At 42.1% G+C, this 15,733-nt stretch overlaps 1 protein-coding gene across 2 annotated transcripts in view; it reads left to right on the plus strand.

The window, feature by feature from the left end:
- The window catches only part of IQGAP2 (IQ motif containing GTPase activating protein 2), a 286,332-nt gene that overhangs the window by 135,958 nt on the left and 134,641 nt on the right, over positions 1–15,733 (plus strand). For both annotated transcript variants that reach the window (XM_022594569.3, XM_022594577.3), the window contains exon 3: positions 7,594–7,750. In XM_022594569.3, the coding sequence (XP_022450277.2) occupies positions 7,594–7,750 (157 nt within the window). The remainder of the gene's footprint in view (positions 1–7,593; positions 7,751–15,733) is intronic.

Genomic DNA, 15,733 nt, shown 5'->3' on the forward strand with positions numbered 1-15,733 from the left:
AATGGATGGTTTGTCTCCAGATTTCTGTGAGGTGGTATTTTGGCTTTTGGTTTTGTTTTGTTTTGTTTGTTTTCGGTTCTCTTGCAAGACAAAATGACATTAATTATTTTTCTTTTTGGCCTTAACCTAAAATTGGAAAATTTTTACCTTTCTCTCCCCTTCATCCTTCTCCCAGTATCCTCCCGTGCCACACACCCATCCTTCTCCCGGTCTCACTTGGAACGGACCTGGTACTTTTCCACACAGAGCTACTTAACGAAAACCATCTCAACTCAAAACACAAAAAACAAAAAAACAAATTTGAAGGCAGTCTGCTTGAATGATAGAAAGGAAATTCCTTTCACCTCCATTTTGTTGTTGCCTGGTAAGTGATTCAGATTTTCCTTCTGCAGAGAGAAGAGAACGCAAGCAATACTAATACAAAAGAGCCCCATTTCCCGCCCCCCCCACCTCGCCCCCCGAAAGGAAAATGAGGTTCTGCGACAGCCTTGAAGATGCTCATAAGGAATAGCTTCACCTCTGGTTTGGGATGAGATGTTCACATATTGGTGTTGAGGTTCAGTACGAGCAACCAATGGAAGGAACAGGGAAGAAGCAGTAAATGTGAGGGCAGCAGGAGGAGACACAGGCCAATTCTGGTTTTCTGTGGGTTTTCAGGTCAAATTGAAGACAGTCTTTTTAACCAATGGTGCTGAGACAACTGGATGTCCACATTCAAATGAATGAATTTGAAGGCTTCCCTGGTGGCGCAGTGGTTGAGAGTCCGCCTGCCGATGCAGGGGACACGGGTTCGTGCCCCAGTCCAGGAAGATCCCACATGCCACGGAGCGGCTGGGCCCATGAGCCATGGCCGCTGAGCCTGCGCGTCCAGAGCCTGTGCTCCGCAACGGGAGAGGCCACAACAGTGAGAGGCCACGTACCACAAAAAAAAAAAGAAAGAAAAAGAAAAAAAAGAATGAATTTGGACCCTTACCTCTCACCAGTACAAAAAGTTAACTCAAAATGGGTAAAAGATATAATAAATATAAGAGTTAAAACTATGAGGCTCTTAGAAGAAAACGTAGGTGTTTGTGACCTTCAGTTAAGCAGTGGTTTCTTAAATATGACATCAGAGTACAAGCAAAAAAAGAATAGATAAATGGGGAACTTCCCTGGTGGTCCAGTGGTTAAGACTTCACCTTCCAATGCAGGGGGTGCAGGTTCAATCCCTGGTTGGGGAGTTAAGATCCCACATGCCTTGCAGCCAAAAAACCAAAACATAAAACAGAAGCAATATTGTAACAAATTCAATAAAGACTTTAAGAAAAAAAGAATAAATGTAACTTCATCAAAATTACAACCTTTTTGTGCTTCAAAAGACACCATCAAGAAAGCAAAAAGACAACCCACAGAATGAAGAAATATTTTCAAATCATGTACCTGATAAGGGATTTTGTATACCAAATATATAAAGAACTCTTATAACTCAATTATTTTTTAAAAAACCCAGCTAAAACATGAGCAATGGATTTGAAATATCGTTTCTCTAAATAAGATATGCAAATGGGCAATAAGCACATAAAAAGATACTCAATATCATTAGCCATCAGAGAAATGAAAATCAAAACCACAATGAGATGCCACTTTGTATCTACTTAGGACAGCTAAAATCAGAAAGACAGCTGAGTGTTGGCAAGGAGCTGGGGAAATTAGAATCCCCACACAGCGCTGATGGGAACGTAAAATGTTGCAGCTGCTTTGGAAAAGTCTGGAAGTTCCAAAAAAGATTAAACATAGAGTTACCTTATGACCCAGCAATTCTATTCCTAGGTATATACACAAGAAAAAGCAGAACATATGTCCTTGCAAAAACTTACACACTAATGTTTACAGCAGCATTATTCGTAGTAGCCAAATAGTGGAAAAAACCCAAATGTCCCTAAACTGATAAATAAAATACGATATATATCCATACAGCAGAATATTATTCAGCAATGAAAAGGAATGCAGCACTAGTATATCCTACACAATAGATGAACCTTGAAAACATTATGGTAAGTGAAAGAAGCTAGTCACAGATGGCCATGTATTTTATGGTTCCATTTACATGAAATGTCCAGAATAAGTAGATCTATAAACAGAGAGTAGATTAGTGGGTTGGAAAATTGGGAGTAAACGGGGAATATTGTAAATGAGTTATAGGGCTTCTTTTCAGAGTGGTGAAGACGTTCTAAAATTGTTAAGTGATGGTCTCACGACCGTGTGACTATGCTAAAAGTCACTGCATTATACATCTTAAAAGAGTGTATGGTGTGTGAATTCTCTCTCAATAAAGCTGTTATTAAACGCAACAAAATCACATAATTAGTGTCGTACAGAATTCCATTTATAATTTTAGACTCTCGGACTAAAACTCAGCTCAGAGTTTTAAGTGACCTGTTCCAGGGCATCCAGCTAGTGATTGGAAATCCAGACTTCCTGAACATCAGGCCAGTTGTTTTCTGTATTGTGATTGCGACAGGAAGTTTGACCCCAACAGACCATAAAGATCACACTTAATGAATTTTATTGGTTTGGCTGGGTAACACTAGCTTTGTAACAGATGAGCCACTGAGGCTGAGGTTGGCAGTAGAAATTTAATTCTTTTTCAGGTAAGATTCAGTAGCTTAAGGCGAGGATGAGGGGGTACAGGAGGCTCTTTACCACGCAGATAACCCAGGTCCCTGGGTTCCTCAGGGACCCAGGCTGATGGGAAATCTTCCATCTTCTTTCAAGGTCGCCCTGAGCTTTAGCATCCTGCTAGCAGACGGGGGGAGGGGAGAGTGGAGGCTTTTGAAACATAGGTCCAAAGGATATTCAGCCCACGTGATGACTGGGTACTAGTTTAGAAGCTTGCATATCATGGTCCCTGCTTCCCTGTGAGGTAGTTTAATACCCTGAGAGCAGTGTTAGGGAGCCAGCCTAGCTGGTTATGCTGGAGCAGAGTTTACTGACTGTTCCAGAAGAATGGTCTTGCTATCATCATTCAATCTTTATTGATCATATACTGACGAATAATTGATAAGTTTCCAAGCTGTATATTATGAGGAGACTCTTAGAGATCCTGCCTTGTCTTGCCAGAGTTCTCGAGGAGGTGACCCCATTTAGACAGACTCTAAGCTTCCCATACCCAGCACCCAGTTACAACAGCACCCGCAAGACGCAGCCGAGGCTGTCTGTCACTTACAGTTGTGAGGTAGGTGACTGACAAAGAGGGACTTCCAAGGGAATAAGTGGAACCCTAGGACGTTTACTCCACTTTGACAGCGAACGTACTATGCTCTGACCTTACACTGAAGAGTGAAAGCGTCTGCATCTCCAAACCATGCGGCCTTTACTCCTACTCTGGAAGAAGCCTGGAGTGTCCTGTTACCACTTTTATTTTACACTAGGCTGTGAGACTGCCTTCTTCTGTTTGAGTCGTGAGAGTTAAAAATTGGAATTTGAGGGGCTTTTTGAAAAATAATTTTATTGAAGCACAAATGATTTACAACGTGAATTTCTGCTGTGCAGCAAAGTGATTCAGTTATACATATACATATTCTTTTTCATATTCTTTTCCATTATGGTTTATCACAGGTTATTGAATATCCTGTGCCATACAGTAGGACCTTGTGGTTTATTCATTCGGTATGTAATAGTTTGCATCTGCTAATCCCAAACTCCCAATCCATCCCTCCCCCACACCCCTCTACCTTGGGAACCACAAGCCTATTCTCTCTCTCTTTTTTTTAAAATAAATGTATGTATTTATTTTTATTTGTTTATTTTTGGCTGCACTGGGTCTCTTGCTCTGCGTGGGCTTTCTCTAGTTGCGGTGAGCAGGGGCTACTCTTCCTTGCGCTGCGCGGGCTTCTCATTGCAGTGTCTGCTCTTGTTGCGAAGCACGGGCTCTAGGCACGCGGGCTTCAGTAGTTGGGGCACACAGGCTCAGTAGTTGTGGTTCACGGGCTCTAGAGTGCAGGCTCAGTAATTGTGGCGCACGGGCTTAGTTGCTCCGCGGCATCACAAGCCTATTCTCTATATCTATGAGTCTGTTTCTGTTTTGTAGATAAGTTCATTTGTGTCATAGTTTAGATTCCACATATAAGTGATATCATATGGTATTTGTTTTTCTGACTTACTTCAATTTAGTAAAAATTACAATCTCTAGGTCCACCCTTGTTGTTGCAAATGGCATTATTTCATTTTTTATGGCCGAGTAATATTCCATTGTATGTATGTACCACATACATATTCTTTATCTGCTCATCTGTCGATGGACTTTTAGGTTGCTTCCATGTCTTGGCTGTTGTAAATAGTGCTGCTATGAATATAGGGGTATATGTATCTTTTTGAATTAAAGTTTTTTCCGGATATATACCCAGAAGTGGGATTGCTGGATGATATGGCAACTCTATTTTTAGTTTTTTGAGGAACCTCCATACTGTTTTCCATAGCGGCTGCACCAATTTACATTCCAACCCACAGTGTAGGAGGGTTCCTAGAGGAGCTTTTTGATGTCTTTCAATTAGTAGCTCTATGGCCTTGGCTTTTCTGGGCCTCAGATTAGCATCTGCAAGTGGTGATCCTAATAGCACCTTTCCTTATGGGGTGGGCTCGAGGATTAAATGATAATCCCTGTCAAGTATTAAATCCAGGTTCTAGAATAAAATAGTGCTAATAAACACTAGTTACCATTGATGGTAATAGCATTTTCTTTTGACTTTCAAGGTAGTGAAACATTGATGCCTAATGTTGCAAAAATGCTGCATTTACAAGTCATTGGCAGTGTCCTAAAAGATGTTATGATGTAACTGTGATGCTTAGAAAACATTTTTCTTAAGCAGTCAGAATCTTTCATTTAATAACAATCTGTTGGGTACCCAATATCTGTAAATACATTTCCAGGATAAAGGGATTATGAAAAGGAAGAAGAGATGGCTTTTGCCTTTGAGTACTTCATGATGTTATATGCATTAGCAATGGCTACATTTTAAATAGGCTATAGTTAACCTAAGTTTTTAGAATAGTGTTTTCAGCCAACTACACATATATTCTAACACAGACAAAAATTAAGGTGATTATCCTTTTAAAAAGTAAGACCAAGTCTAAAATATCACACTTCAGAGTTGTTTTTATTTTAACTTCCTGCCCCTTGGTCCCAAATGTCAATTTATCTCCCCCACTCCTACTACAAATTGTCAGTTTATGTCTCTGCCACCCTTCATACATCTACCCCCGATTACGGGATTATTATAAAGCAGTTATATACTGTTGTGTTAGAAACAATTTTGTACATTTTTTCAAGATAATTATTTGAAAACAGGTTTGTTTTAATGTGAAGTAGCATAATGCTGTAATTTGTAGTTTATTTAGATTAGAAACTTGGTCTAGTGCAGTGGCTTTTAACTTGGCCAGATTTTTATCAAAAAGGCAATGTTGTTATTGATTTCTTACATTTTTAAAAATTCATCAAGGCTTTGGTACTCTTACGTTCATTTGAAGCCCTTGTTTGTTATGTGAAAGCAAACTTGTCATCTCTTTTTATCAGTTCCTTGTTCTCCCAGTTTCCCCAGTCCCCCTAGGATGTTAGACCTGGGAAAGACCTTAACATCCCATCCTTTTCATCTCCTGCGCCTTTAGCAGAGGAGAAAAATGAGACCCAGAGAGGTTAGGGGGCTTGCCTGGGGTCACACAGTGGATGTGGGGCTGAGTCCTCCCTCCACACGGGGCCCCTCTCCCTAGCTGGGAATATTCTCTTTCCTTTGACCCCCTCCTGCACTTTCTAAGCTGTCACCAAGTCTTGTTACCGTTTCCTTGAAATGCCTCTTGTTTTCCTTCCTTCCCATTTCTTTCTGTCTTATCCAGTCCCTCCACTCCTCACAATGGGAAAGGCTGACAGAGCGCTTTATCTTTGGGGCATCCATCATACAAGATTACTTTTCTCTAATTACCACTGTCAGCCTGTCACTCCTCTGCTGCGAAGTTGCCAAGAGCTCCCTGCTTCCTGTGGCAACAAACGTCATCACTTCTCTTAATGCCAGTTCCCTCAGAACCTCACTTCACTATGTGTGCTCAGCTTTATTCCTTTCTTCCCATGAACCCCAAAGGCCCAGAGTCTTCTCTCGGTTTGCTCCGTGAATCAGCCATGTTTCCTTTATGGCTTTAGTATGTCCTGTTCCCCAGCTCCTAAGCGCTTCCCCTGCCTTTCCAAAGACTCCCCTTTTCGAGGCCAAATCCAGATCCCACCACCTTCTCATTGTTTTCCCTGTTACTCCAGCGATAATCCAATGATCCCCTTTATTCCCCAACTTTTTCTTCTTATGCACTAACATGTAGCATTGGTCAGCATAGCCTCTCTTACATGGCTCTCTGGTTTTTCCCCACAATTGTGTTGCCGTCTCAATTATGCTTAATGCTCTTAGAAGGCAGGGCTTATGTTTATGCTTTTCTCATATACTCCACGTTTTACATTGCCTAAATAAGTGGTCAGTAAATACTCCTTGCTTATTAGGGACTCTTTGAGCTTTTCAAAGGTGTTGGCCAGAGCTGCAAGCAATTGAGACATTTTACAGTGTTCACTGCTCGGATCACGATCAGTTGTTAATACTGCAGAACAGCCCTCTCCCGACCGCCAGGTGTTGATGGGATCGGCGCTGTCGTTGTTAATGATCTTCTGCGGGGACTGGCTATATAGGTGTGGAGCTCACACTCATAGTTGGTGATTGGGCGGTGGGTTCGTGGCAGGGAGGTGAGAGCGTGCACCCCTGCCTCTTGGGTCTTACAGTAGGGAAGAGCTCTTCAAGAATGGATAGGAAGCGCATTATTCTCTGAGCTCCACAGATTCTCAGCACACCAGTGTGAAATGGGAACTGGCCTGGCTCCCCTCCCACTGTGTGTTTTTGAGCCAGTAGTGACCTTGGTGCTCTCTTTTCTACAATACTGGCACAATGTCCTAAGATTTAATCTCATCTTTTTCAAAACCCAGTAAATACCTTCCCCAAAAAAGGTAAGCATGCTGTAATAAGTTCCTGGTATTGGAAAAAGGAATGTGTCCTATTTAAAGAAGACAGCGTCTGCTTTCTGAATTTCACTGTCCCTTTTCCACACTTCCTACCTTTCCTGGTAGTCATTTCCAGACTGAGGCAACTGCAAATTTTACTGCACCTGGGACTACACTCTCCCCACAGCATAACCCCTACAAGAATGTCCTCCACTGAGGGCTCATAAACTTGGAACTGTTTTTTTCTGTAATGTCAGCAAGACTCATTCCACCCATACAAATATGCTTTGGCCTTTTTCCTCTTTGGCACAAAAGAGAATTGGCAGAGACTCTGATAAAAGTGAAGTCGACAAGCTCTGGCTTGGAAGTGAGTTCAGTGCCTCTGGGCTTGTCATGCCCCTTGTTCCTGTGTGTTCTGAATTCTTGTCCCACCCAGAAAGTTCTCTCTTCCCATCTGTGACACCTAAAGATGTTTCACATCCCGCTTCCTTTGTTAATGTCTCCATCACAGGTAGTAAGATACTGCATCTCTTCAGTTACAGAAAGTTACTTGAACTGGAGTCACCTTAAGGTTTTTTTAATCCCTTTAGGTGGATGGAAGTCTGCTTAGTTGAAGAATTGCCACCAACCACTGAACTGGAAGAAGGGCTCCGGAACGGAGTTTACCTTGCAAAGTTAGCCAAGTTCTTTGCCCCCAAAATGGTATCGGAGAAAAAGATCTATGATGTGGAACAAACACGTTACAAGGTAACTGAGATCTAATTGGTCTGGCCTCCAGCTCAAAGTGGAAGTTCAGTCTTTCCCTTCCTTTCCTTTCTTTTAGTGTTTCTATAAGGATTTGGTGGGAGATGGGTTGTGGGGAAAGGGGATGTCCTTGGTCTTTTAAGCCTGTAAATAATCATTCCTGAGGCAGCAGCAATTTTAAAAGCAAAGCATTTGTCTATTTCTGGTCTGAGGCCGAGAGATCTCTGCTTTATGGGGCTTCCCAGCTCCCACCCCCTTTATTCCTTCATGGAGGTCATTTTATTAGTGCCAGTAACTGTAAGAGTGGGGGGCCCTCTACCCCTCCTTTTTTCACCATCAACACAGTTTATTACTCCCCTTGTTCTCATCAAGGAATAAAGTACCCAACTGGGACTTGAACTTGTGGCCCTAAAGAGTTAGGCCCAAGGTGATTTAAAAAAAAAATTCTGATATTGAATAGTCAGGAACTCCTTTCCTTTTGGTGTTTAAAACAAATTAAGACTACCCTTTTTATATGCAGCTAGTTTTAAGAATTATTTCATGGCTAATTTGGGAAGGCATATGGGTGAGAAAACCAAACCAAAATAAATACCAATCTTGTATTAATAAAAAAAATTCTGATATTTTTCAGATACATGTTTAAGTATTTTCAGATAAAGTAATACATCTATCATTTGCTTCAAAATAACTGGGAGGAGGTTGGACAGGTGATTCAAGACTGGCCATGAGTTCATAGTTGTTGAGATTAGATGAGGCATGCAAATGAGTTTATTATACTATTCTGTCCAATTTTTATGTTTAAAATTTTCCATTAAAAAGCAAAGGAGGAAAAAGTAAACAGCAGCCTGAAAGACCCCTTCATTATATGTGTCTTCAAAAGGGAATTTTAAAATTTGTGCTGTTGGGGCTTCCCTGGTGGTGCAATGGTTGGGAGTCCGCCTGCCGATGCAGGGGACACGGGTTCGTGCCCCGGTCCGGGAAGATCCCACATGCCACGGAGCGGCTGGGCCCGTGAGCCATGGCCGCTGAGCCTGCGCATCCGGAGCCTGTGCTCTGCAACGGGAGAGGCCACAACAGTGAGAGGCCCGCGTACCGCAAAAAAAAAAAAAAATGTGTGCTATTCCCTCCTGGAACATGTGATCCGTTCTCCACTTTGGGTCAGGGTTTCTAAAGCTTCTTTGAAACTCGATTCTTTATTTTCTTAATATATTGTATTTGGTTTTTTATATCAGTATTTTTTATCTGCAGATTTTCAAGTATCCTTAAAAGTTATTTCTCTTAAAATGTCAAGGGTAACATTAAGTATAGTTGAAAATGGAATGATTTTCCATTTATTGCATGCCACACTACCCTTCAGTTGTTACTGAGACAAAATTTATTTTTTAAATGTGTATATTGAATTCAGAGCAAATGTTTGAGTAATGCTTTATGCTAACAGTAGACAAGATGAATTGACATCTTTTTTGACAACTCTCTTTTCATCATCTAGCCCAAAAGGGAATTGAGCAAAAGTTTCTGCCTTGAATAACGTTATGAATAAAAGTGTTTGCATATCTTAAAATAAGTTTGAGTTTATTAAGTCATGTGTTTATTAACTCTAGATGTTTCTCCCTAGAGTAAGTTTTCGGCCTTTTGTAAGACTTAAGTGAAACAAATGACTTAGCCAGCCAAAATTAAAGTTTGTTTTTTGAGGAATACTTTAAAAGTTCAGAAAAGCACGGTAAAAAATAATTTGTATCCCCCTTGTCACAAAATAAATGAACATTTATCCACATTTTAGAGCACGATTTTTGTTTTATTTTCATTACTGTAATGGTAGTTACCAAGATCTAGGCCTATTAGTACTAACAGCCATGTAGATTTTTTTTTTTTTTTTTTTTTGCGGTACGCGGGCCTCTCACTGCTGTGGCCTCTCCCGTTGCGGAGCACAGGCTCCGGACGCGCAGGCTCAGCGGCCATGGCTCACGGGCCCAGCCGCTCCGCGGCATGTGGGATCTTCCCGGACCGGGGCACGAACCCGTGTCCCTTGCATCAGCAGGCGGACTCTCAACCACTGCGCCACCAGGGAAGCCCCAGCCATGTAGATTTGATGATAGAGTTAAAGTGTAGTTGGCTCCAGGCCTCCCTGGAAAGAGACTGTGGGTATGTTGATGTGTGGATAGTGAGAATCAGGCCAGAAAGACAGACCTTTAGTGAAGGTGAGACTCAGAGCAGCGGGTGGGCTGATTCTTCCCTCTCCTGGCACATTATACACCTTGAATATAGGTGTCTCTTCCCAGTTCAGCTGTGGACCCCCTCATAGCAACTTAAACAGGTACTGTTTCCTCCTGGCATCAGAGATCCTGTTATTTGCATCAGTAGCAGCTTCTCTTTGGGATGGGGACGGGGAAGTGATTCCAATTTCTTGTTAAGAAATAAAATACCTGTGGCGCCTAAGCGGATGGTGACATCCTGAGCAACACATCGTGCCAGAGGGAAGTGCTCTATGTTGCTGTCACCCGTGCCGTCAGGCCTCCACTGGGGTGCACAGAAGAAAGGATGCTAGGAGAGGGAGAGGCATGGAAAGAAGGGAGGTGGTGGATGGAGGGTGGTAGATGCCAGCTGTGATGTGGGAGAAACATGGGACAAATGGAAACTAGCCCTCTGTTAATTCACTGGAGAAAAGAGGCTTTTCTAAAAAAAAAAAAAAAAGAGGCTTTTCATTTTCTCCTTTTATTAAATCCTTGAAAGTGTCCTTGAATGGAAATTGTCAGTGATTTGCCATGTAATCATAAATTTTTACTTTAAGGCCATTTCATTTCGTCTACAGAAATGAAAGGAGACCAGTACTAGTGGGCAGGAGACTTAGCTTCCCGTTCATGTGTTCTTCAGGTCTAAAGCCCGTCACGCACGTGGTCCTTTCTAAGGAGCACTAAATCACGGGACTGCGACAGAGACGTTGAAACACAAGGGAACACTTGCTAACCTAGGCCTGTCTCTTGATGTGCCGTCTGGAAACCATGAGTTCAGTGAGCCTGGGTGCTCGCTGCAGGGTCTGCCTGGACTGCAGCCATAAAATATGACCCACCTGTTGGGCAGGGTGTCGCCGATGCAAAAGCTCCGTCCCGAATCGCAAGGCCCCAGTTGTGGCACTGATGATGGCTTTGAGCTAAGTAGATGGGAGCTTTCATGCTGCCCCATCCTCTTTGTCTGCCAGCTTATGTACAGCCTTGGCCCCTCATTAACTTAGGTTTAGAAAGATATGCTAGGTATTAGAGTTAAACCTTCCAGGGATGAGTATTCTTTCCCTGACCATTCCCACCACCCCCCTTCCAGGTCTGAGTTGCATGATCATGCCATGCACACAAGGACACACCACGGAGTACTGTAATGATTAGTTTGTCATGAAGGCAAGAACTGTGTGTGTCTCCTCTGTCATATCCTCAGCGAATGGTGCAGGTTCTGGCCCATAGGGTGTCCTAGGGAAATAGCTGTTGGGTGAAGGAACGAATGACAGTAGTTTGTAGTAAGCCAGAGTACTCCGTTTCTTGTCTTCTATGCTTTATTCAGTACTTTATTCAATATTTACTGAAACTCTTCCTCTAAGTGTGATGCTCAAACTTCCTGTGGGACCCCCTGATGGGTGTGTGTAAAAACGTCAACTTTTGGGCCCCATCCCAGACTACTGAGTCAGGCAGAATCTTAGCCAGGGACCCAGGAAGCTGCATTCTTAATAATCGCCCCAGGCAGTTTTTTCCTTAGAGTCTACAAAGGTTTGACTATAGGCAGACACACATTAATATACATTTTAATAAAGTTATACAGAAAGCAGATAAAATTGTCCTAAGATAGAAATACATAAAGGATAGGACTCAATTATCCATACAGTACTTACTAGTACCTACCATGTGGCAGCCACTGTTCCAGGCACCAATGGCAGAGTGGGCAACAGGGCAGACATGATTTCATGGTCAGCTGGAGAGAGAGACTGTGAGTAAAATAGACAGTTGTGAATTGTGATAAGTGTATGAAGGAAGAAATGAAAGCCAGAATTATTGACAGATGGCCATGGGCCTCTCTGAGGAGACATTTACTCTGAGGCTGGAAGAATGAGAGGAAACTCATCCGTGTGGAGAGTTAAGCGTAGGGAATGGGGAGGATGGTCCAGAGAGAAGGGACCCATTTGTGAGAAGCTCAAGGAAGAAAAGAGCTTGGCCAAGTTGAGTGGCTGAAAGGCTACGGTGAGGGACAGTGGTAAGAAATGAGACCAGGAGGGAAGCAGAGACAGATTACTCAGTGACACATGGAGGACCTAAGTACAATGAGTGACTTCAACCTAAGTACAGGGGGAAGCTGTTTCAGTGTTGGCAGAGACATCATGGTACAGTTTGTGCTTTAGAAAGATTTCTCTGCTGCTATTTGGAGAACACATTGGAGGGAGGGTGGACGTGCAGGCAGAGTGCATGAGGGGATTACTCAGTCCAGGTGACAGGTGACAGTGGCCTGCAGAGACAAGAAGTGAGTGGATTCAAGAGGGAAAACAAAGGGTGAATCCTGGAAAGGGGCTGGAAATGGGTGGAGGGCAGTGAAGAGAAGATGGCTGGGTAGATGGTAGGAGCCAACCAAGAATAGTGTGGTCAGTTCTAAAGGGGGTTGGGCTGGTAAAGAAGCCAGGAAGTTTTCCATGGTGGGGCTTGAAGGATGAATGTTCCCAAGCCAACGAGGATGACCAAGAGAAAGAGGAGGAGGTAGGAGGGGCAGTCCTTGGAGAGGATTCAGTCTAATAAGGCTCAAAGCCAAAGAACACTATCACTCTGGACAGTGCATTGACAGTTGCAGACGTACAATAAACGCACATTGAACATTTAGGTGGGCCTTAGATAGGGAAAGCATGTACATAGTGGTCAGTAGTATGAGCTGTAGAACCAAAACACCTCAGAATCTGGCTTCGCCACTAACTTTGCCTCTGTGAGCTTCAGTTTCCTCCAATGTAAAGTGGGAAAATAGTAACAATATCAACCTTGTTGAGAAATTGTGAAGAACAAATGTGATCTATGCAAGGCCCAGTGCCTGCCTGACAGAGGTAAGCACACTGTAAGTGTTACACTGTAACTGTTACAGGTGTTTGTCCTGAGGCTCTGTGAGCAGTAAATTGACCAGAATATTTGGACTTGAAGTCAGGGAATTCTGCAAGCTAGTCTTGACCCAGAGCTCAACAAGTTATGTCAAGTCGAGTGTCTTAAATACTTAGGGCATCAGTTGCCTCATATATAAAATGAGCAAATTGGAATAATTACTGGTTTTAAACTACCTCATCGTTCTAAAATGCTTTGATCCTAATATGTAAGAAGTTACCATCCAAAGAAGACTTACATAATACCTCATCTATTCAATTTAAACTGCAGTAATCTTTTTCGCTGGTGCTGTAGTAGCTCAGCAGTAGAAAATCAGCATATACTCTCTAGTCTAATACATGAAAGAAATTAGGTAGATGTGCAGTAACAGCCCTTGGCCAAGTTACGACTATAGACATACCACCTAGCCTAATATATTAATATTACTGTAGGACTGGTGAAAAAATAGACAAGTTATAAATGGCTATAGTAGACTAAGATTATTTTGAGCCTGTTTGGAAGATCGTTTTTGTTCTAATTGAAGTAAACGTGGTAGATTGAAGATGTTAATGCAGTTCGCTCACTGAAGCTTACTTCTTAAATAGGCAGGCATGGACCATAGGGTTCTGAGGTCAGCATTCCTGAGGTGTTTAAAGCGGACGAAGGATTTAAAATCTATCACTCATTTACCGTAGAAATATGACTCTGATAACCACCCTTTCCTTCAGTGCCTCTCACATGAAGCGCTAAACCTTTTTCTGGCCTTACAGGTGAATAAAAGTTTCAAGCCCAGTCTTATAATTACAATAACTAACATTTATTGCATTTTAGGTGTACTTTGCAACTAAGTGTTATATGTATAAATCTCATTAAATCCTCAACCCAAAGAAGCATACCATTCCCTTTTGTAGCCAAGGAACCAAGGTTCAAAGAGATTTGTAACTTTCCTGAGGTTACCTAGCTAATGAAACTACTAAATGGATGGGATGTTTTTGTTATATAATTTGGATTGTTGAAGGCTACCAGCCAAAGACTCTCAGAAACCAACATAAAATTATATTTATTTAAATATGATGTGCCAAGAAAAAATGCGTACCCACGGAGCTATAAGGAAGAGAAAATAGCTTAGTGGAGATTTGAGCTTGTACTGAGTGATTCTAATAAGGATTTAGGGAAGCGCAAGGATCGTTGCAGTGTTGTCAGGAAGCGTGATCAGTTTGGTATCTTGGTAATTTTTATCTAGGAGGTGAGAATATTGAATAGGAACCAGATTGACATCAGACAAGAAATAAGTCGCCTGTCTTAGTTGGAAGAGGGTGATGTTTAGTTACTTTGTGGTGTTGAGGTCCTCTGCCCTGACGTGATTGAGGATTATCTCCGCTTTGTCCCTCCACGGTCGCAGAGCGGCCGTGTCTGAGAAGTGTTTGTATTCTGCAAAAGTTGATGCGGAGTTACCCTCAGACACTACCACCTGGCTGTTAACTGTCTGCGTGCTCTCTCTCTCTTTATTCTTTAACATCCTTCCTCTCTTTCCGTACACTTCCCCCTCCCTCTAGTTATTTCATGGTAATTAGCTAATCTCTTCCCTGTGAAGAATAATCCCCTGGTCATTATGTCCTGCCCTCTTTCCTGGGGAGTGTTAGCACAGGAAAGGTTTTAAGATCCACAGAGACCTAGTCTTGAATCCCAGCTCAGCCCCTTAAGAGCTGTTTGACTTTAGGCAAGTCACTTCATCTTTTTGGCCTAGATTTCCTCATCTCTAAAAAATGAGAATGATAACTACCTTGCAGAGTGTTTTGAAAATCAGAGATAATTTATGTAAAGTGCTTGACACACACAGTCCAATCTTAATAAATAGTGGCCACTGGGCTTCCCTGGTGGCGCAGTCGTTGAGAGTCCGCCTGCCGATGCAGGGGGACACGGGTTCGTGCCCTGGTCTGGGAAGATCCCACATGCCGCGGAGCGGCTGGGCCTGTGAGCCATGGCCGCTAAGCCTGTGCATCCGGAGCCTGTGCTCCGCAACGGGAGAGGCCACAGCAGTGAGAGGCCCGCGTACCGCAAAAAAAAAAAAAAAAAAAAATAGTGGCCACTATCAAAAGCACGTAAATATTTGTCAAATGTTAATTAGCTTATACTTCCTAATTCCTTACAGCAACAAAAATGCTTTCCAACTATTAGATTGTAAAAGGTCACGTAAGATGACCCTTTTTCCCTTCACAAAAGGGAAGAGCTAGACTTTCTGAATGTGATGATCTACCACTGGGTGTTAGTTATGATGAAACTTGCTGTAGTTACTTCTTATTTTATTTGAAATGAAAATAAAATACATAACATTACGGTACACATTTAACTAATGAAATATATAAGATCATTTTAAAGCTCACAATGGTTCATTGCTTGATAAAACTTCATGAAATAGCAACAAGAATACTTTATTTATGGAGAAAATAGTGGCTGGCTGATTAGGACCGTTAGGAATGGAAAACATAGCCTATTTTTATTATATGAGTAGAAAAAGGTCTTGTAAAATATTTCCAGTGAAAGTTTACTTCTTGTACAAGGCCAAGATTACAATTAGATTATAGAAGGAATAAATACTAAAATTAGCTCTGAATCGTGGGGTGCTTTTTGTTTTCATCTTTGTATTTTTCTACATTTTTCAGGTTTTTTACAGAAATCGTACTACATTCGTGATCAGAAAAAATGGTTTGGCAGAGCCAGAAACCACCAAAAAAAAGGCATTTAGTCTTCTAAAAATCCTTTTTTTTTCTTGAAGTTACAGTCCTCTCAGCTGTGGTTGCCACAGTCTTGACATGGTGTGTGTGTGTGTGTGTGTGTGTGTGTGTGTGCATGCGCACGTGCGCACATGCTCATGTATGTGCACGTGTGTCTC

This window comes from Delphinapterus leucas, chromosome 3 (assembly GCF_059928025.1).
Source record: "Delphinapterus leucas isolate spDelLeu-1000000601 "Yukka" chromosome 3, BTC_Dleu_Yukka2, whole genome shotgun sequence".
Classification (NCBI taxonomy): domain Eukaryota; kingdom Metazoa; phylum Chordata; class Mammalia; order Artiodactyla; family Monodontidae; genus Delphinapterus; species Delphinapterus leucas.